At 35.8% G+C, this 22043-nt stretch overlaps 2 protein-coding genes across 2 annotated transcripts; both read right to left on the bottom strand.

The window, feature by feature from the left end:
* Window positions 1-3242: 3242 nt before the first annotated feature.
* On the bottom strand, window positions 3243-18812 carry LOC145601059 (cysteine--tRNA ligase 2, cytoplasmic-like). Its single transcript, XM_081656979.1, has 9 exons — window positions 18542-18812; window positions 17693-17756; window positions 9172-9357; window positions 7246-7416; window positions 6878-7159; window positions 6647-6772; window positions 3979-4200; window positions 3734-3847; window positions 3243-3650 (listed from the first exon to the last, which is right to left on the bottom strand). Exons 1-9 carry the CDS (start codon window positions 18730-18732, stop codon window positions 3441-3443), a joined length of 1566 nt encoding a protein of 521 aa, XP_081513105.1. The 5' UTR covers window positions 18733-18812; the 3' UTR covers window positions 3243-3440.
* Window positions 18813-21294: 2482 nt separating this feature from the next.
* On the bottom strand, window positions 21295-21828 carry LOC145600466 (uncharacterized). The gene has a single exon (XM_081656358.1). The coding sequence runs from the start codon at window positions 21826-21828 to the stop codon at window positions 21295-21297; it is 534 nt and encodes a 177-aa protein (XP_081512484.1).
* Between the last annotated feature and the right edge of the window lie 215 nt (window positions 21829-22043).

Raw genomic sequence — 22043 nt, 5'->3', positions numbered from 1 at the left:
GTCTTAGAAGCTATCATAATAAGTGATTGACAATAAAATCGAATATGACTAGCTATTTCAAACCAAACCTACTTGAACATGAAATCAACCTAAACATTTTTTTAGGGAAATTAAACGAAATTTGTTTCTCATTAGGACATTTTTGTGAATAAATCAACAAGTTTTTCATTATTGTGGGATCTAATGATCTATAATTGAATAAAGTTGCTGGTTTATTTACGAAAATAATGGCATGTGAGAAACAATTTTGTTTCCACTATGAGAAAATGGGGCATCCTCATTTTTTTTTTTTACCCGAATTAGCCCAATTTGAACTGAATTCAACCCGATTCCACCACCCCCACCCCTAATCAAACACGTGTATTTCTCTCAACAATCGAGCAGAACAAGTCAAGAAAATGATGAATGGTTTGATTCACCAAGTATAAAAGAAACGTTAATTAACTCAAGTTAGAACTGACTCTAATACTTCCACGTCATTGATTTTGTTAACTACACTTGTTTTTGTTTGATTTGCTACGTTAAATATGTTTATGTTACTTAATTTAATGTTCCTTGTCTAAATACAAAACAGTTCCTACATAAATTAAGCTCGTTTATTCCGTTAATAGATAACCTAAGATGTTTCTTTTCTTGTCTCTTTAGTAAGAAATTTTACTATAAACATAAGTTCTAGCACGTTACTTGCCGCTTAATGATTCCTCAATATATTTTTTTCAATATAAAAACTGCTTCATTAGATCCGGTGGTTGATTAAAGTTATTGTCTCTTAGTACTAATATAAAACATAACTTCTTCTTTAATAATATTCGTTTGATTTACAAGACCATTGTATCTGCATGACAGATCTTACCTATATTCTATAAGAGTTGAAACCTTAATTAGCCAAATGAAGAGATTATTATTATAATAATCGACTTGATTGGAATACTAAATGCTTCATTCTAGAGTTCTAGTGGTCAATTTTGGTAGGCGGTTATAAATAAATTAAAATTTACTGTTATTTAATAATACTATAACAAGTTTTAAATGTTAGAAAAATAAATGCTAAAATTAATCACCAATAAACAGAACTACATATTGATTTTATTTGAATTGAATTTAGAACATACCCTCCTATAAACTAATTCATTGTAGAGATTTATATATATAACACTATAACTTAGTAAAAAAATTTAGCCTAAAAAAATTTAAGTCGGGTTTAAACATATCAACAAATTCATTTTAAAAAAAAAAATCTTATAAGAAAATTTACCATCGATCATAAATTACTAACATCCTTAAATTATTGTGATACTATAATAATATATCTCCTTAACATAATCTGATCTATTAAATTACAAATAAGAGTATGTATAAGACTACTACATTGGCTCTAGTATTTCATTAATTGTCACCATCTTAGTAAACATCTTGTAGTGTCCTTTTCTATGTCTACACATGCTAACCCATTCAAGTTCAACTCATTAGTATCAAATTAGTGACATAAAGAATATTAAATTTGTTTAGAAGCATAGCTTAGGAGCCTAATAAAAGTATAAATAAATATTTATTCAATTAATAATGTTAATTTGTATTATAGTAGTTGAACATCTAGTCAGAATTCATCAAATATTAATAGGAAGCTATAAAAAAAGGACAATTTGTGTCATAAAAAAAATAGTTGAAAGCTCAATGTTTACCTCATCCACAAGATACGCAAAGATATCCACTTACATGTTAATTAACATTTAATTAATTGTATAAGCTATTGGATTAGTACGTTTTAGAGCATGATGACTGCATGAGGGACTGAGGGTTATAATATTTGTCTTGTATTAGGACTATAATTTAATTTTGAGACTACGGTCAAAACAAGTTTATTCTATTGACTCAACCGACGAAGTGCTTGAGTAGTCAAATACTGTATATGTCTATATGACATGTAATTCTATTTCATTTGTTTGCTATTAGTCGTTTTCAACCATCATTTCCTACATATGTTAGTTCTATATTATATTAGTATAGTATATGATATATCCGTATATGGTTATACATTATTCTCTCCGTCCCTTTATTTTTGCTCTATAGAGATAATGTATGCTACTTTCTTAATTTTTGGTTGAAAGAAATTGATGAGCGAGAAAAGTGGTGAGACCATGGCCTTGTTTGGTAAATGGCTTTTCATTGGCTTTTTTATTGGCTTTTGGCTTTTTCATTTGGTCAAACATCTAAAATTCGTGTTTGGTAAATGGTTTTTTCAGTTAGCTGAAAAGCTGGCTTTTACGCCAAAATGAAAAAGCTACTTGGAGTAGCTTTTGGCTTTTTAAGTTACTAATAACATTCAACAGCCAATTTTACCAAACATGTTTACATACTAATAAAAAGTCAAACAGCCAACAAAAAAGCCAATACAAACAGCCAGTCAAACCAGCCAATCAAACCAGCCGACAGCCAACAGCCAATTGCCAAACAAGGCCCATGTGTAGTGATTGTGGGAATAAAAGGGTGAGCCTTATACCAAAATATAAAATGGGACAAACTTAGAAGGACAAATCACAATAAAATTGGGGCAAATAATAAGGGATAGAGGGAGTATTTATTCACTGATTATCCTTTGATAATTTCAATCTTACTGATCTTGGTGACATTTAGAGTCAAATATATTTACTCATTATATATACATCTCACTACCATAAGATTGTGGAATTAAACATTCAAACACTTTGACTTTGGACAATCTTTTAGGGACAGCGAGTGTTTAAAAGGTGTTTTATTTGGGTTGCTAGTAATGATCGGGTGTTTGATATTTTGTTTTTTAAGGAGTGCTTCTCAAGAGTTTTCGGAGTTGCAAGTCAGCATCTCCTTCAAAGCAATTGATCAATGCTCCTTTCAATTCAAAAAAAGTGTACTGTTTATTGAAATTAATCCAAGTATCAAACAGCTATTTTTTTTTTTTTTAAAAAAAAATATATATATATATATACTAATCAAAGCATCCAAAGGAACTATAGATTGATGAAAATGAAGATCCAAAACTGCAGAAGATGGGATTATCCACTAAGACTGCATTACATTGCTCTGGTTACAAACACCAGCAGTTGGTCTTTAACAATCTACTTCTCTATACATTTACTGCCAAACCAAATCACATTAGACTCGATTCGACTCAAAGCCTACCTCCATAACATTAAAAAAAATTAAATGAAAGAAAATACATGAATAAATAAGAACAAAATAGACATATAGAGGGGGAAAAAAAGTTTTAAAAAAAGGGTTCATAATTTACTAATTGTAGTCTCACTGTATAATTGTTGTGGACACAAACATAAGTCAACTGAAATGGGGAAACAAGATGAAACCCCACTACAAAATTGTGCAGAAAATTTCTCAAGTGTTTATATGTGTTTATCTTCAAGTCTAAAACAAAAAGAATCAGTTTAATCATTTTGTTAATTGCTTCACTTTGGCACACATGGCCTCCAAATTGTGCCGCCTGTGGGTAAATCCATCAAGCTGATACCCTTAGCGGTTAATTCACTCCTCAACTGATCAGTTTTTGTAAAATCTTTGATTTTTCTAGCAGCAGCCCTTTCTTCTATCAGACGTGATACCTCATCTTCAGTTAGCTCGGCTCTAATTAAAGCCTTCTCCTTCAACTGCAGCAAAACCTATTTGAAAAGCAATAATATTATTGATAGTATGTAGCAGGCTATAAGGAAGGACTCTACAGATAATACAAAGACATAGTTACCTCGGAATACGGCAGAGTAGAAAGCAACCCTAGGACATCCAAAACCTTCGTGACTGCCTCCTCCAATTCTTTAAGAGACTGAACAGCCAACATTTTTTGTTGCTTCTGCTTCTTCTGGAATAAGGAAGATCAAAAGTCCACATCCATCAATCAAAGAAGTTACAAGAACCATAATTTGCATGAATATAAATTGAACTTGTTTTCCTTTTAAAAGGGAATTAAATGCAGGTATCACCATCACTCACCTTAAGCCCGTTTATTTCATTGTTAATAGCCGTCAATGCATGTTGAAGACTGCCCTTCAAAATTTCTGCTGTGTGCAAATCATCAGACATTTTGCATTCAAAATCTGTCTTCAAATTCTTAGCCTCAGAAGGTTTACTAGGTTGTTTGCTATTTGACTTAGGCTTGTCATTTGAGTTTCCACTATCAAAAGACAATATAGCATTCCTACAATCTAGCAACGTCTGAAGAATAAGAGCATAAGATCACAATCAACAAATTAGAACAAAGAATTCTAGACAAAACATAAACACAACCAAACAATCAATCAATTGACCTAATCACAGCAATCCACTAAAAATGAACAAACAGATTTAGTATGAAAGAGACATTATTATTTAGAAAAGCAAATATTAGCAAACAAAAAACATAACTTCTTGCTAGAATTCTAATAAATTTACAACAGAAGAGAAACAGCATTGAATACAAAAGGGAGAGCAAAAAATTTGGGTACCCAGATTTAAAAACCGGAACCTGAACTGGTTCAGGTTCTCAAAAATTTCCAAAACCGAATACCTGAAACCTGGAACCAAAACCACATAAACATGCTACTTACCATAAATCAATCTAAGCCCATTATTGGAAGAGAAAAAAATCATAAAACAATCAAAGACCAAGTCATACAATAGCATTTTTCTGATAAATTGGCAGCAAGTTATTCTAGTATATAAAATTCCTAAGTCAGAACTTGTACGGTTGTACCCGATGGTTCTGGATCCAGTTCTCATTTCCAAAACCTGTTGCAATAGGCGCCAAATCTGATTTCGTTTTTGAGGAACTGGTTAACCAGAACTTGTACCAGATGGTTCTGGTTTAAGTTATCATTTCCAAAACCTATTGCAATAGGCACCGAAACCATTCAATTATGAGTAACTGGTTAACCTAAAGTTGTACCCGATAGTTTTGGACCTCTAGCTCACGTTCGCATATCCAAAACTAGGCACCGAATCCCATTTTGTTTTTTGAATGGCCAGTTTTAGGTTGGGAAATTTTGACAAGGCACCCTATGTTGCTCACCCTTGAATAAACCTTCCCCGAACAAAATGCCACCGCTATACCAAAAGAAGAGAGAAAACACATTTGCGCATTACATAAGGTAATAAAAAAATCATTAATCCATCCCATAGTAGTCTTCCCATTTTTCCATTTCCATTGATGCTGAAAATTCTTCCCATTTCCTTATTCAGTAGGAGTCAACTAAAAACAAAATCCCTCCACCCACCCACCTTAGTCACTTACTCACTCAACATTTCTCTCTCCTCCATATTAAAAGAATCAACAACTTCCAAAAACTTAACTTTGTATTTTTCGCATAACCATGCCCAACAGAACTAGGAATACCACTGTGGGACAACAGGAGTAGCTTTATCAGTCAATTGGTATGCCGAAACTGTCTTGCATATCTATGCAAAATATTAAATAAAATAAACACTTGCATCAGAATTGAAATGCAAGATAAATGAACATGAGGGTATTACAGGAAAATCTAATCGTAAAATACTTCAAGGCAATCTCAAAAGAAAACCTCAAATTTAGAAATCAATTTGGAAAAATTCCAGTCTAGTAGGGCAAGAATGTGTTATTAACTTATCAAGAAACCCAATAGATAACAGGGAGTCTGACTATGAGCGCAACTTTCTGGGCTACACCGTATATCCCACTATAAGGTGCTGAAAGCAATAGATGGGAAAGTTGGTTTAGTGTAAGAAATTCACTTTACCAGTTTCCCATGGCTGGTCTTAATCAATGGATAAGATTTGGAGGAAAAAAAAAAAGGAATTAATTAGAAAGATGATTCCTTCAGAATAATGTTGCCAGCAATTTGGAGGGATTAGAAAGGGGAAAAGGCTACTACCGCAAATGTACCAATGCTCGTACTTTCTTTACAATCTCTTTCTGTGCAAAGAAAAGCCCCTCGCAAATTCGCAATTTCATTTTGTTACAACATATATGATGATAAAACTAAATTTTTTTTTTCGTTCCTTCCCTCCTCTCACAACCATCATACAAAATCAAACAATAACTCTTATGTCAAGGCTCACCAACTTAGATTGCCATTATTATACCCTAAAATTACTATTCAAACTTACTAAACTTAATTGAGAAATGAGTGGAAACCAGATGGGCATAGCAGAACCATACATGTACAATAACTCAATAAGACACATGCCTGTATTTAACATCCAGAGGATTTATGACTTAAAAATCTTAATCATTCTCATGTGGTTCTAAAACTAATATACCATCTTTTCTTTGCGGACATAAGCTCAAACTATGATTTTATGCACATTATATGGTTAAAGATGGATGAAAACTTCTTCCTACTTCATCATCTAAGATTTTCATTATTCTCTATCCCAGATTTTCATTACATGCATGATGTATGTGAATAGTAAAAAAGGTAAACAAAATAAATAATAATAATTTTTTAAAAAAATTAAAAAATTAAAAAATTCCGGCAATACAACATACACTTAGACACCATAGAAAATTCACACCATGACTACATAGCATAAATTTGTAAATCTAAAACCAGAAAGAAAAAATTCTAATGCACTAGGATATAGCAAGCAAAATCAGAGTACAGCAAGAGCAAACTAAGAATATGAACTATAAGCACAGAATACTTGCCTGATAAACAAAGAAGACTGCATCGGATGCAATATCTATCTGTGACAATGAATAATTGACAGGAGAATTGTAGTTCATGCTCAGCAAGAAGTACCTCAAAGCCAAGGGATGGTATTGTTTTGTAACCTAGGTTTGAGAAAAAGAAATATTTTAAGAGTAATAACATGTCAACCAAACACGCAAGCACCTCAATCAACAGCTTGAAATGTAGCATCACTCATTCACTCATACCTCACGAATAGTAAAGAAGTTTCCAGTTGACTTTGACATCTTCTCTTCATTAATAGTCACAAACCCATTATGCAACCAGTAACCAATGTCAGTCTCTTCACATGCAGCGCAACTCTGGGCCAGCTCGTTTTCATGATGTGGAAATATCAAATCCATTCCACCACCGTGGATATCAAAAGAGAAAGTCAGGTAATGAGCACTCATTGCACTGCATTCTATGTGCCATCCTGGCCTTCCTGGACCCCAAGGACTGTCCCAACTTGGTTCACCAGGTTTAGCAGCCTGCAAATTTGATAGATGTCACACAAGGAAACAACAGCATAACATCAATGAATGTGTTGGTAAAAAATGCCTATTGTTTCCTGTACCTTCCATAAAGCAAAATCGGCAGGATGACGCTTTCTAGAATCTACAGCAACCCTTTCCCCTGCTCTATTGTCCTCAAGCTTCCGCCTAGATAATTTCCCATAATTTGGGAACTTATCAGCAGCAAAATAAACATCTCCATCAAGAGGATACGCATAGCCTTTTTCAATTATCTGCAATGAACAACCACCCCCAACAAAAAAACAAAAACAAAAACCAAACAAAAAAAGTGAGATTAACAAAGAATGCAGAAGTCATAGGCATACAATAAAAGAAAATGCTAATGCTCAGCCATGTCTGGTTTGTAAAGTGGAAAATTTCATGGTATGAGGATTCATTGAGGACCTTTCCATGCAAGCCATTCTTAATACATGTTTAGGACTATTTGAGTGCATGATTGAAATAAAGCTACTTGGTGGTTTATTATCTGAGTAGCTATTTCTGTTTAAGGATAACTGGTCCACCAACTTTTGTATCCCCTGTCTTGCACTCTTGCTATTACCATGTCCTCTCTTGTCAAAAGATTTGTTTGTTCCATCTTATTTGACTTATTCAGACAAAAGAAGTTCAATAAGTTCAAAAAAATAAACAAAAAACAAAAATCAAGTTCAGATAATTTCTTACAAGTTCAATAAAATAATTTCAGACAACATAAGTTAAATGGTTAAACCAAACAGATCAAAAATCCTCCAAGCTCCATTCTTTTGACTCACACTAATAATTAAGGGTCTGTTTGGTACCATTTTATGTTTTTAGTTTTAGGTTTTTATAAAACACAAAACTGATTTGGTTTTTTTTTTTTTTTTTTTGTTTTTCTAAACATAATAAAAACTACTCATGTTTCGTACTGTATTTCAGAGCATCTCTTAACCCAAGAAAAAAGTTATAAAAAAAATGAAATAAAAAAAAATCCTTTTTAGAGTCTCAGGCCGACTCTTATTCATATTCATGACAACATCGTCATCATCTCTATTAACCCACACAATATTCTCTCTCCTAGACATCTAATTTCATTCACTCATCCAACTTTCTACTATAATTTTTCAATTCCTTGTTAGGCTTGAGTGTTTATGACAGATTTCTTATGACCAAATTAAAAACTGAAAAAACTGATCAAATTTATTCACAATTTCAATTAAGTATTTACAAATTAGAATAATCACCATGGAACATGTGATGCACAGCTTTAGAAACTTTAATCCCATTTTTTTTTTAAAAAAAAAAAAATACCAATATCTATTATTTCTATTTGTAATTTGATTTTCTGAGCAACGTAGAAATTCAAAAGATCCAAAGAATCAGATTTAAGATTGAAAACTAGAATCCCTAATGGTTCAATTGGCGGGAGAAATAATTGAAGGATCGTCGAATTCAGTGTTGGGGTTACGTTATTTTGGTGTAGACTAACCTTTTTTCCGGCGAGAATTTTACAGTTGTGGTCTGATCAGTCTCGCAAAGCTAATGAATGTAGAACAAAGATGGAAAAGAGGTTTTGCTTTATCTTGTTTTATAAAACGACAAAACAAAAAAAAGTGGTTTCTAGTTTTCCGTTGTGGTTTTGTAAAAACTGGAGGAAACTTGTTAATTAAAATGATTTTGCCAAACGCTTGTATTTTAATTGAGAAAAATAAAACGATAAACTGAAAAGCAAATCAGTGCCAAACGGACCCTTAAATACTGAATTCAGAGGGTGCTAGGATAACAGGAGCATGCAGATACAGATTCATATTATATAAAAATAAAATGAAGAGGGGGGCACCAGTGAACAACATAGATGATTGTTTACATGATTGACTAACAATCCATGTCTGACCAGATACCCAATACACATTATTTGTGAAACTTCTCCATAAACTTTCATTTTAAGGCAGCCTTTATAATTGAATTCACTAGACAAGAGATAAAACACACAAAACCATAATTCTCACCTTAGCTATCATGTCTCTAATCTGATCCATGTGATCAGAAACGCGTGGCTGATGAGTAGGAAGCAGGCACTGTAGATCATCCATATCCTTAAGGAACTCTTCACAAAAATGATTGCTTAACTTTAAAGGGTCACTCAGTGGATCTTCTGGATCTTTCTCCTTACGCTCATTTGCTCTACGTATAATCTGAAAAATTCAGACAAGAGAATTAATAAAGCATTGGTCAAAACCTGGAACTGAAAAGAATCAAGAAAGGATATTGAAAGCAAATGATAAACATTAAGGTAATAATGGAAAGCATCAACTTATGAACTTTATTATATATCTTAGAAGAGGTCAATGTGCCACTGCTCATAATGAATTAACAAGCCATCTCAGTTCATAGAGTATATGCGTTTAAATTACCAGTGCAAAGCAAGCCCTTCACACCAATACAATAAACAAGTTTTGTTATCTTGGAGACATGTGCATATCATAAACTTTGCCATAAAACCTCAAAAAATATATTGCAATGATGTATCTATAGTTTTAAATATCTTTTGTTGAGGCCATTCTCATTGGTTATCATTCCATATTACTGTAAATAAAATAAAAATAAAAAATAAAATAAAAATTAAAAAAAAAAAAAAAAAAAAAAGCAACCACGTTAAATGAGTATCTATCCCTACGATCTTAACCCATTTCAAAAACATATTCACAATAAGCCAATACTAAATGCCTGTTAAGTCAGATTGCCACTATTACCTTGCTGCTAACAACATATGGAACAAGCCTCCAAATCATACAGAAACGACTCACATGGATTTAATATTTTAATTTATAGTAGCCAAAACCATTTGAATTGCTATCCCCATATTGATAGCAGTTCTGTCAGATATAAATTAAAACATTATTTCAAGCAACCAATTCCATATTAGCAATCCAGAAAAGGAGGATCCAGCATAGCCAATCACATAAGGTAAGCAGAGAGAAATTTCAATTCAAACAACAAAGTCCACACCTGAACACCCCCAACCCACATCCATCCCAGAAAAAATATTATTAAAAATATATTATTAAATTCAACTTTCCCTCGTAAAATTCAACTCAAACCATGAAAGAGCCAACGTCACTGACCACTTGAACAACAGAACACAAAGCCAAGGTACACTATCATTGAAGTAGCCAACAATTCCTGCTTATTAAAATTATGGTCATCAGCCAGTGAACAAGCAATAGTGCTCTGTTGGCAACAAGATTCCAGTGGCTGAGTGGCATGCAAAGGACAATGCAAGATATGCTCCAAAAAGGTGACAGTGAACTTGCTTTTATCTTTGCAAAATATTAGCCTTTAGCTTATAGCTTATGGTACGGAAATCCCCAAATCTGTCTGCTAGAGATCATCCCAGACCTCCAATATTGGTTACATACGCAAGGAAGAAGCAGGGCAAGGGGAGTGGAATCAGTTAGCAATGCAAGGGCAGAAGAGTCTTTCCTCTTATAATTCTGTTAGGAAAAGTTGTTATAGAGAGAGAAGAATCTTTAGTTTTGGGTTTAGCTGGCTAATCTTATTTAAGGGAGGGATTTTCTGTTGTAATAATCATGCTAAGAATTTTGTTAAGCTTTGCTTAGTGGAGAGTCCTTTCCTCTCGAAAAGGAAGGTGTATTGATTATTTTTCTGTTGATCATCAATACAGACTATCAACCTCTTTTTCCTCTGTTTATCTTACTGATCTTCTGGAAATTAGCTTGCAAGGCAGGTTAATTCCTAGCAGTTGGTATCAGAGCAACCGTGATCCTCACCGGAGACGATGGCCAGGCTTACCCACGCTCAACGGCTGGATTTGTTGGAGCAGGAGATCGCCGACGTCTCAAATCGAGTCGCCCAGGAAATCACCTCAGCCTTGGCAGCGTTCAAGACTGACTTATCTGCTCAGCTCGCTGCTGCGCAAGAGAAAACCCGATCTGAACCTCAGTCGGCCGCTGCTAATGGTTCCTCCTATCACTGGGATAATCCTTTCGCCGGGACAAATCCTCCTCTGGTGACGAATGAGGGTGGTGAGTATGGAGGACAGTCGAATTGGAGATTGAGGAAACTCGATCTTCCCCTGTTTGACGGCACAAACCCAGATGGGTGGATTCTTCGCGCGGAGAGGTTCTTCCATTTCTACCGTTTATCGCCGGAGGACAAGTTGGAAGCGGCGATCGTCGCTCAGGAGGGCGACGCCTTGCTCTGGTTTCAGTGGGAGCACAGGCGCCACCCCTTGATATCCTGGGAAGCGTTGAAGAAGTTGGTTCTCAGAAAATTTCGCACCACCGCCTCTGGCACACTCCACGAGCAGTGGCTTGCTCACCAGCAGACGGGTACGGTGGCTGATTATCGACGCCGCTTCATTGAGTTGCTCGCTCCGATTGAAGGGGTGCCTGAAGAGATCGCAAAAGGTCAGTATATTAATGGGTTAAAAGATGAGATAAAGGTTGAGGTTCGGATCCTAGACCCGATTTCTCTGGACCATGCCATGGATCTGTCCATGAGAATTGAGGAGAAACTTCGTTTGGGCCCGCGGCCCAAGTCAACTGGACATCTGCCCACTTGGAAGACCCCTTATCCCACAACACGTTTCCATCCTTCCACCCAAACCCAGATTTCCCAAACCTCAAACACGAATCTACCTCACCCAAATTCTTCCCCCACCCAGCCAAACACTACCAGACTCACCTACAGACCCACCGGAGAAATAAGGCGGCTATCGGAATCTGAACTCCAACATAAGCGCGAACAGGGGTTATGTTTTCGGTGCGACGAAAAGTGGAACCTCAACCACCGTTGTCAACGGCGCGGGTTAAGTGTTCTGTTGACCGTCGATGAGGAAGATGACTGGGATGCTGCCGGAAACCATGAAGCCGGGGATCTGGCGGCGGTTGAAACACAAATTCCTGTAGAACCAGTGCCGACTTCTCTGGACACCGTCGTTCCTGGTGTTTCTTTCAGCTCTGTGATGGGGCTTACTAACCCGAAGACAATGAGAATGGCTGGAACGGTGAAGGGCCAAACCATGGTGGTGATGATCGATCCTGGCGCAACACATAACTTCATCTCCACCTCTTCCTCTCAGAAGTTGGGTATACAGCCCTCAGATTCTAAAAATTTTGTGGTGACCCTTGGCACCGGTGAGGTGGTGCAAGGGGAAGGAATCTGTAAGGGGGTGATGTTGGAATTGCAGGGGGTCACCATAGTAGAAGATTTTCTCATTCTACCTCTAGGGAACTCTGATTTAATCCTGGGTATCCAATGGCTCGAAAAATTGGGTACGATTGCAACAAACTGGAAGACTCAAATGATGAAATTCCAGTTAGGTGACACATCAGTTACTCTCCAGGGTGATCAGTCACTTGGGCGTACGGGGGTCTCACTTAAAGCAATGATCAAATCGCTCCAAAAGGAAAAACAAGGGTACTTGGTGGAATTAAATCACCTGGTAGGTCAGGAACAGGAAGGTAGCGCTTCTGGTATAGTCCCTCTGTTCTTACAGCAGCTCTTGGAGGATTACAGGGGTGTGTTTGACATGCCGGTGGGGCTGCCTCCACGGCGCATTATTGAGCATTCAATTGTGTTGAAGGAAGGCACTGATCCAGTGAGTGTCCGTCCTTATAGATATCCTCAGAGCCAAAAGGATGAGATCGAACGCTTAGTTCAGGACATGCTAACCGCAGGTATTATCCAACCTTCTTCCAGCCCTTACTACTCTAGTCCTGTGTTGTTGGTTAAGAAGCGAGATGGTTCATGGCGTTTCTGTGTTGATTACAGAGCCCTAAATAAATGTACTGTTCCTGATAAATTTCCTATTCCTGTTATTGATGAACTATTGGACGAATTGTTTGGTGCTTGTGTTTTTTCGAAGTTAGACTTGAAATCCGGATACCACCAGATTCGTGTCCGGGAGAATGATGTACATAAAACAGCCTTCCGTACCCACGAGGGGCATTACGAATTTTTGGTAATGCCTTTCGGGTTAACGAATGCCCCTGCTACTTTTCAGTCTTTAATGAACACTGTTTTCAAGCCTTTTCTTCGCAAGTTTGTGCTGGTTTTCTTCGATGATGTGCTGGTGTATAGTAGGTCCTATGAGGAGCATGTGAGACATTTGGCAGAAGTGTTGAAGGTGCTGCAAACCCATCATTTATACGCCAACCAGAAAAAATGCGAATTTGGGCAGGAACGTGTGGCCTATTTGGGTCACATCATCTTAGGCCAGGGGGTAGAAGTAGACCAAAGCAAAGTGCAGGCTATGATAGCTTGGCCTCAACCGAGAAATCTAAAAGAGCTTCGAGGATTCTTAGGGCTGACGGGTTACTATCGAAAATTCATCAAAAATTTTGCTCAAATTGCTCACCCTTTGACTGAGCAGTTAAAGAAGGATAGCTTTGGTTGGAGTGAGGCTGCCACACGTGCTTTTGAGACGCTCAAGGAGGCTATGACTAAAGCTCCTATCCTTGCCATGCCAGATTTCTCTCAGCCCTTCATCTTGGAAACGGATGCGTGTGGCCAGGGAGTTGGAGCGGTGCTCCTTCAGTTTGGGCACCCAATTGCCTACTACAGCAAGCTGCTGGGAAGTCGTGCTTGGGGTAAACCAATTTATGAAAAAGAGCTAATGGCTATTGTGTTTGCGGTAGAAAAATGGCGCCATTACCTGTTAGGTAGGCATTTCATAGTGCGTACCGATCAGAAAAGTTTGAAGTTTTTGTTAGAACAACGTGAGGTGGGTCAAGCTTATCAAAAGTGGGTCGGGAAGCTCTTGGGATACACCTTTGACATTCAATATAACCCTGGGTCTAGTAACGTGGTTGCTGATGCTTTATCCCGGGAGTTGGTCCCGACCATTTCCTGTGCCAACTTGGTCTCTTCTGGTGGGATACCGTGGGCTACATTTCAGCTTCATATTCAGAGGGATCCCCTGATCTGTAAACTGTCCAACAGCATCAGAAAGGGAGAAAAGGTTCCTAAATGGTTTACTCTGGAAAATGAGGTCCTTAAGTACAAAGGTCGGGTGGTAATTTCCAAGGTTTCAACTCTCACTTCTGCCTTACTCCGAGAGTATCATGACTCTCCTCTTGGAGGCCACGCAGGGGATTTTAAGACTTACCAAAGGCTGTCAGCAGAATGGTATTGGATGGGTATGAGGAAGGATGTTTCCCGTTATGTTCAAGCTTGTTTATCCTGTCAGCAAAATAAGGCTTCTACAGTCAGCCCTATGGGACTTTTGCAACCTCTTCCCATTCCCGACAAGGTGTGGGAGGACATTTCCATGGACTTCATCAAAGGCCTTCCAAAGTCTTCCGGTTGGGACACCATATTGGTAGTGGTTGACAGACTTTCGAAATATGGACACTTCATTCTTCTCAAACACCCTTTTACTGCCCCAATGGTTGCGCAAGTTTTTGTTCGGGAGGTGGTTCGTTTACATGGTGTACCCTCTACCATTGTCTCGGATAGAGATAAAGTGTTCCTCAGCATTTTTTGGAATGAGCTCTTCAGGCTTCAAGGTTCTCAGTTGGCTAGAAGTACGGCCTATCATCCGCAATCAGATGGACAGACGGAAGTGGTCAATAAGGGTGTGGAATCGTATCTCCGTTGTTTCATAAATGGCAAGCCTCGTTCTTGGTCCACATGGATTCCATGGGCAGAATATTGTTATAATACGTCGTTCCACACAGCGATCAATTGCACTCCCTTCAAGGTGTTGTATGGACGCGACCCTCCTCATCTTGTTCGTTACTCTCCTGGCAACACTTCAGTTGCTTCGGTGGAGGATCAATTGTTGGAGAGGGATGCCGTGTTGGATGACTTGAAGTTTCATTTAGTTAGAGCCCAGGAGTATATGCGTCATTATGAGAACAAGAGCAGGAGAATGGGACACTTTGAAGTGGGTGATTTGGTGTTTTTGAAACTTCAGCCTTATCGCCAGCAGTCTGTGGGACAGAGGTCATCTCAGAAGTTATCTCCGAGGTATTATGGGCCATATCCTGTGGTCAAAAGAGTTGGGGAAGTGGCATATCAACTGTTGCTGCCAGAGGGGTCGAGGATTCATCCTGTTTTTCATTGTTCCCAGCTCAAAAAGTCTGTAGGGCAAGGCCATACCCCTTCTCCTTTACCTGCCCAGCTAACTTCTGACATGGTGCTTGAGGTGCAGCCTGACTATGTTCTTGGAATCAGGAACAGCCAGCAAGGTAATCTCACCTTGGTCGAGGTACTCATTAAGTGGCAGCATCTTCCAGATTCTGAGGCCACTTGGGAACCCTTTGATGACATTAATGCTAGGTTTCCGGAGTTCCACCTTGAGGACAAGGTGAAGCTTGTTGGGGGGGGGGGTATTGCTAGAGATCATCCCAGACCTCCAATATTGGTTACATACGCAAGGAAGAAGCAGGGCAAGGGGAGTGGAATCAGTTAGCAATGCAAGGGCAGAAGAGTCTTTCCTCTTATAATTCTGTTAGGAAAAGTTGTTATAGAGAGAGAAGAATCTTTAGTTTTGGGTTTAGCTGGCTAATCTTATTTAAGGGAGGGATTTTCTGTTGTAATAATCATGCTAAGAATTTTGTTAAGCTTTGCTTAGTGGAGAGTTGTATTGATTATTTTTCTGTTGATCATCAATACAGACTATCAACCTCTTTTTCCTCTGTTTATCTTACTGATCTTCTGGAAATTAGCTTGCAAGGCAGGTTAATTCCTAGCACTGTCCCACACAATTCCAATTTACTCAGCATGATTAACCATTTCAAAGAACCATATTTAAAAATCTTAGCAGATCCCCAAGTATTCACAGACAACTGTTAGGTATTCCCCAAAATTTAAAGAGCTAGTCCTCTGGTTCAGTAGTTTCTACAATCAAGTGTTGTCCTTTGCAAATTTCAGCCAGTTCGTGATGAAGGTCTAGGATCATGGCAATTGACAATGAATAAAGCAAAGCTAGAATGTTGCAAATACTAAAACATGTAGCAGACTAACAGCTCCAGGCACACTCTTTGTCACAATTAGGGGTGCTTATCGAGGGAGTCGATCACGAGCTGAGGGGTGCTCTGACTCAACTCGAAAACTTTTTACATGTGTTCAACTCGTGCTCGCTAAAGTTTCGAGCAAATATGCTCGACTCGTGCTCGTCAAAGTTTCGAGTCGAGTCGGGTAGCTCACAATCTGCTCATTAAAATTTTGGTCCTTCTATTATTATATGCCTTTATTTATTTTATGTTCAGTTTATATTGTTTTCCTTAATATACATAGATATTATTAAAAGTTTACTCTTTCTTTTTTTATGATATAAAAAAAGGCTCAATAAGTGTCAAATTTGTTTAAAGATAGTAACTTTGTTTGCAAATTCTATATTAATAATATATTATCGAGTTGCTCACGAGCTTATTGAGTCGAGTTAGATCTTGCTCAACTCGTGCTCGTTAACATCTCAAGTCGAGTCGAATTTGAGTCGAGCTAACTCGAGTCGAGAGTTTTGACCGAGCGTTAACCGAGTCGAGTACGAGTTGCTCGCGAGTTGCTCAACTCAATTAGCACCCCTAGTCACAATCAAGAGCAATCCAACTCCAAAAGATAAACTCAAAAGTGCAATAAGCAAATGAATAGCACCATGCAAACCACACACCCATTTATTAGTCCCTTAGAAAATAATCAACTTTAACTCCTCCTCTATCCATTTCTACTAAAAAATTCCAAAAATAAAGCAACTTTGCCACTCCATAAGAGTTCTATGATCTTAGAAATAACAACAAGAGCAAGATAAGACATTGAATCAATACAGTGCATGAAACCATGAATTGGAAACTAGAACCAGGAATTCACGTTGAAAAAAATACATAATTAAACTGTGCATGATTCTTCGTGTGATTCTATTTGGGGTATGTTTACATTTTTATCATCTATCACAGCCTTAGTTTTATTGCAAGGTCAGAGGTATAGGCTCACTCAAATTTGGACATCTTATCTTACAGCCTTGTGCAACAATTTCAAACTTATCCTAAAGGTAATCAGGTTCAAATTGTTTTTTTTTTTTAAATACACACACACATGCCCCTCCCTCCCCCCCCCCCCCAACTCCACCCCCACACACACACTCACAAAAAGAAGTAATCAGTTGAATTGACCTGTGAATCAACCTGACATCAATAGACCCAAAACCAATTCAAGGAACCCGTTTAGCATGTCTCAGTAGAAGGCTCTTTTTTAGGCATAATAAGAATCACAGTTGCACCTCACTTATGCTTACCTTTATAATTGAGGCCTTTTGGCCCTTTTCTATACACCCAAGAATAATGGAAATGAGAACATAACATTGTAATTGCCTCCAATACTTTATCTTACGTAGTATAATACAAGAGACTTAAGATGACGTTAGTCATTAGTGCATTGCAGACCACATAACATCAAATTCATCCAAGTATGTGCCAATGTAAAAGTCTCAACCTAAAGTCCATATTTGTTGACAAAGGCATAGCAAGATTTTTCCAAAAAGTTAAAAATCTAGCAATTTCTAACCTTGTCATCAACATCAGTGAAATTCCGAACATATGTAACATCATAGCCCAATTCCTTCAAGTATCTGCATAAACATATCGAAACATATCATATCAAAATTCTGCATATTAGTATGTTTTCAAGATAGTAACAAAATAAATATCCTGACAACCAGCAAAAGTAGGAAGGAGCCGAAAACAAAGGAATTTACAATTTTCTAGAATCAACCGCATTAAAGCATATTCACCAATTTGGTCATACATTTAAAATCCCGCTCATGGATCGCATATTGTAAGATTATGAAAATCCAAGAGAACAGCACCCAGAATTCCGACACAACTATTCATTTCATCAAATGGTTAATAACCAAGATCTAACGCGGTTTATTGACTAATTAAGTTTTGAAGGAAAGAATTCCAATTTGGTTCATTCAAGCTTTAAATGATATTGTTGATCAAGTTTTTTTTTATTTAATTCTTATTTTTCTCAGTTAATTTATAAAAATACTGTTAATTTAGTGTTAGCAATGACTATATACATCAAATTCCATCTCTCAAAAAAAATGTATATCAAACTCCAGTTATGATTTAAAATTCCAGAATTCAAAATACTGCTTCAAAAAAATGGAATTTAGAATTGAATTTCCGGGTAATCAAATCCAAAATTGAAATTACAAACACCACCTTAAGGAAACATATAAACTAAAAAAAAAAAGGTCGACTTTCGAATAAATCCGAATTCTCAATAAAATAGTACACTGACAAACAAAATCCCCCAATTCATTAAACCCTAATTCCAATTAACATCAAATCAGAAAAAGTAGAAAAATCGAAAACAATATAAAATCGAGAAATTCGAATGAGATTATACCGGTAAAGAACATCGAAAGCAACATAAGCACGAGCATGACCAATGTGGCTGAAATCATACGCAGTAACACCACAAACATACATTGAAACCTTGTTGGGAACCTTGGATATGAAAACTTCCTTTTGCTTAGTCATGGAGTTGTAAAGCATAAAGGTAGGACGATTGTTCGACTTCACATCTTCTTCCGCCATTGTTGCGGAATTCAGAGCTCAAAACCCTAACTTTACTTTACTTTACTTTTTTCTTACAGGAACTTAACTTCTGTTGGTATCTTCTCTCTTTTTTTTGACAAGATCTTCTCTCTTTGTAAGTAAATAAAATAACGACAATTTAGTACGGAGTACTTAATGATAATTAAAACAAATAAACGCAATTATAAATCAGTAATTCACGCACCTTTAGCTTCTTTGATCTTCTCCTTTTTGGCAATAGAATTCTCTATTTACCAAAAAAAAAAAAAAAAATGAAAATACAATTCAGGCTTAGAGCAAGATTAGCCCTGTCTGGTCTTAAGATTTTAACTAATTTCCACATCAGATTTTATATTAAATTTAATTATTTTTTTAATTTTAATTATGTTAAGACTCCTTAAGACTCAATCAGATTTATCTCTTCAATCCTAAAACTTATTTTAGATCTATTTAAAATATTTATTAATTTTTTTTTTGTCTTTTAACATATGTATTTCAATATTTTTTTTTGAAATCATCTTTAATCGTCCAGGGAGTCGATTTTCTATTTCGGCCTTGACTAGTCGTAGGAGGAGTTTGTACCTCAATATGTTCCAACCCTTGTTGGCTAGAAAATTCAGGGAGTTGGGAATTTTGCATTGATTGTGAGGGTAGATTTTGATTTTTATTGCTTTGAATCAAGTTCATAAAAGATTGCAAATCAAAATTTTGAATGGGATCCATATTCAAAGAAAGCTATAATATTATACGTTCTCTAGTTTAATTATGACTAGGTACATACATGATAGATATTAAAAACCAACCAACAATAACAAAAAAAATAGGATAATTTAAATTGATAAACGTTGAATATATTTTTTATTGATAATTGTCATCAAACGTTTTTTTTTTTTTTTTTTTTGGAAAGAAATCAAACGTTGTTAAATCATGATTGGTATGTATGAATATTTTTTTTTTTGCAACAAGATAAGTACATAATTAAGATAATATAAAACAAGCAACATGATTTTTGTATACAAAAAATTAAAAACAACGTTCACATCTATAAAAAAAGAATTTTTGGAACAACGTACATACATTTTTTTTTTTTTAAACAACGTACATAGATTTTTTTTTTTTTTTTTAAAGAAATGTACATAAATTATAATGTATTTAAAGAACTAAAAAAAAAATTATTATCAAAACACCGTGTTTTGATGTATATATAGGGAAAACACTGTGTATAGTGTATAGAGTTGAGTTTTAAGTTGAGTCTTGAGTTTTCAAGACTCCACTTCAGATTTTGTTAAGACTTAGCTTCTTAAATGCATTAAAAAAACAAAGTCTTGTCTTAAGATCACAAAATCAAAAATGATGATGTCATCATGAGTCTTAAGACTCAGGGCTAATCTTGCTCTTATGTTAATTTGTTATAAGACGGACAATTTGAGGATAATTTTAATAAATTTTATGGTAACTCTTAATTTGTATTGAGTTTCATTGTATTTAATGCGTAAAATCTAATAGATACATAATATGAAAACTAATATGATTAATCTAATACATTGTAAAGTGTTTTTTAAGGGTAAAATTTATATCAGAAAAATGGTAACTTTTGTATTGTATTAAGGTAGCTTTATATTTACCTTTCAAAAAAATAAAAGGTAACTTTATATTTCTTTCAAAAAAAAAAAAAAAAAGGTAACTTTAACACGTTTTACAATAACTTAATGAAACTCCACCTTAATTAATCAAGAATATGGGTCTAAAATTACACTAAATATAGTGGTTATATAAAATGTAAAAAAAAATATACCTATACACAAATTCTTACATATGAATATATGATTGATCACACTGTGTGCCTAGCATCATGAAGTTCTAGCATCATAAGGTTAATTTGTTAGCACTATAGGGGTTAATCGCCTCAGTGTTACATGGGTTATATCATCAATGTTACAGGGGTTACTCGATTAGTGTACTGTTATAGGACTTACTGATCAATCATTGTTAAAGGAGTTACTTTACTCTTTTACAAGCTGTCACACGGTGTAGTCAGCCGCACACACAACGCATTACTAATGTTATACTCTATCGTATGATCTTATCCTTGTCAAAGAAAATTACAAGTTGTTTTTTAAAGGAGGTCAAAGAATTGTGAGAGCCTTAAATATTTAAGGTTAGATCATACACGAACTCATGTAATTTCCTCTATTTTAAACAAAAATAACAAAAATAAATTACAGCACCTTGACAAAGAATTATGAGAGCTTTAAGGTTAGCTAAAACCTCTAACACCATTAGCGATTTTAGATAAATTTAATATTAATTTTTATACCGACACATAGAAGTTACATATAAATAATCAAAATAAGTATTGCATACTTTTTATTTAACATTGTCAATTGCCAAAATAATGAATAAAATTAATTAATTAACCAAGACCTCAAAACTCTCCCTTCAAAAATTTCTCAAGGGAGTATACAAAATATAGTCACAAATCTAAAAAAACAATATATAATAAAATAATTTCCCTCCCCCAAAAACTTAGTCCTCTAATCACTGAAGCAACAAACTAACATTCTAACTAGTTCCCTCAAAAAAAAAAACATTATAACTAGATTCTTGACCTTGCATCTTCATTTGTGCATAAAACTTCTCAATAAATTTCTCAGCTCTTTCATCAACTGATGACAATAAACCATATTCACCATCACCAATCTCCAACATCTCCTCCTCTTCCTCCTCGCCGCCGCAGCTACTTGTAACTCCATATTCAATAGGAGGAAGAAACTCCATTGATGAGTAAACCTCATCTCTTTCTTCACCACCAAATTTTCCTAAACACAAACACATAAATAACATTGACTGTAAACCATTCTTGTTTCTCCTTACATTGCTAAAATACTCCTTTTTATTGGTAAAAATCAGAGGAGTGTCATTTGAAGGAGAAAATTGATATTCTTGGATAAACCTATAATTATAATGCCTGTAAAACTTAAACTTCCCAGATTTTTTCTTGAAGAAAATTACATCAAAAGAAATGGGATTTCTCAGTTTTGCTAATTTCACAAGGCTTGAGACTTTCTGAAGAACAGAGGATGGTTTTTTAGGCATTTTTTTGTGTTGATTTTTGGGGATTATGAGACTTTTAATTAGAGGAAAGTAGTAGGGTCAGATTATAAATGGATGAAATTGAATTGAAGGTATAAATATAGGGAAAAAGAGTGAATCTGAAAAGGTAAGCTGGAAAAGGTGTGGTGGTCGGTTAAGAGTTGCTTCATGGGTTTGTGGAAGTAGCCGTTATAACCACCAGGTTGGCGCTCTTGTGC

The sequence above is a fragment of the Chenopodium album genome, chromosome 21 (assembly GCF_948465745.1).
Source record: "Chenopodium album chromosome 21, dcCheAlbu1.1, whole genome shotgun sequence".
Classification (NCBI taxonomy): Eukaryota; Viridiplantae; Streptophyta; class Magnoliopsida; order Caryophyllales; family Amaranthaceae; genus Chenopodium; species Chenopodium album.
Note: the sequence above shows the minus strand (reverse complement) of the source record. Positions and strands in the feature narration are given on the sequence as shown.

Bases quoted from the DNA above. Each gene is read 5' to 3' on its own strand.
- LOC145600466 (XM_081656358.1), bottom strand. From the start codon at position 21,828: ATGCCTAAAAAACCATCCTCTGTTCTTCAGAAAGTCTCAAGCCTTGTG.
- LOC145601059 (XM_081656979.1), bottom strand. From the start codon at position 18,732: ATGGCGGAAGAAGATGTGAAGTCGAACAATCGTCCTACCTTTATGCTT. The intron at 7,417-9,171 runs GTGAGAATTATG...TGTTCATTGCAG, and splicing joins TTAGAGACATGATAGCTAAG to ATAATTGAAAAAGGCTATGC. The intron at 7,160-7,245 runs GTACAGGAAACA...TCAAATTTGCAG, and splicing joins CCGATTTTGCTTTATGGAAG to GCTGCTAAACCTGGTGAACC.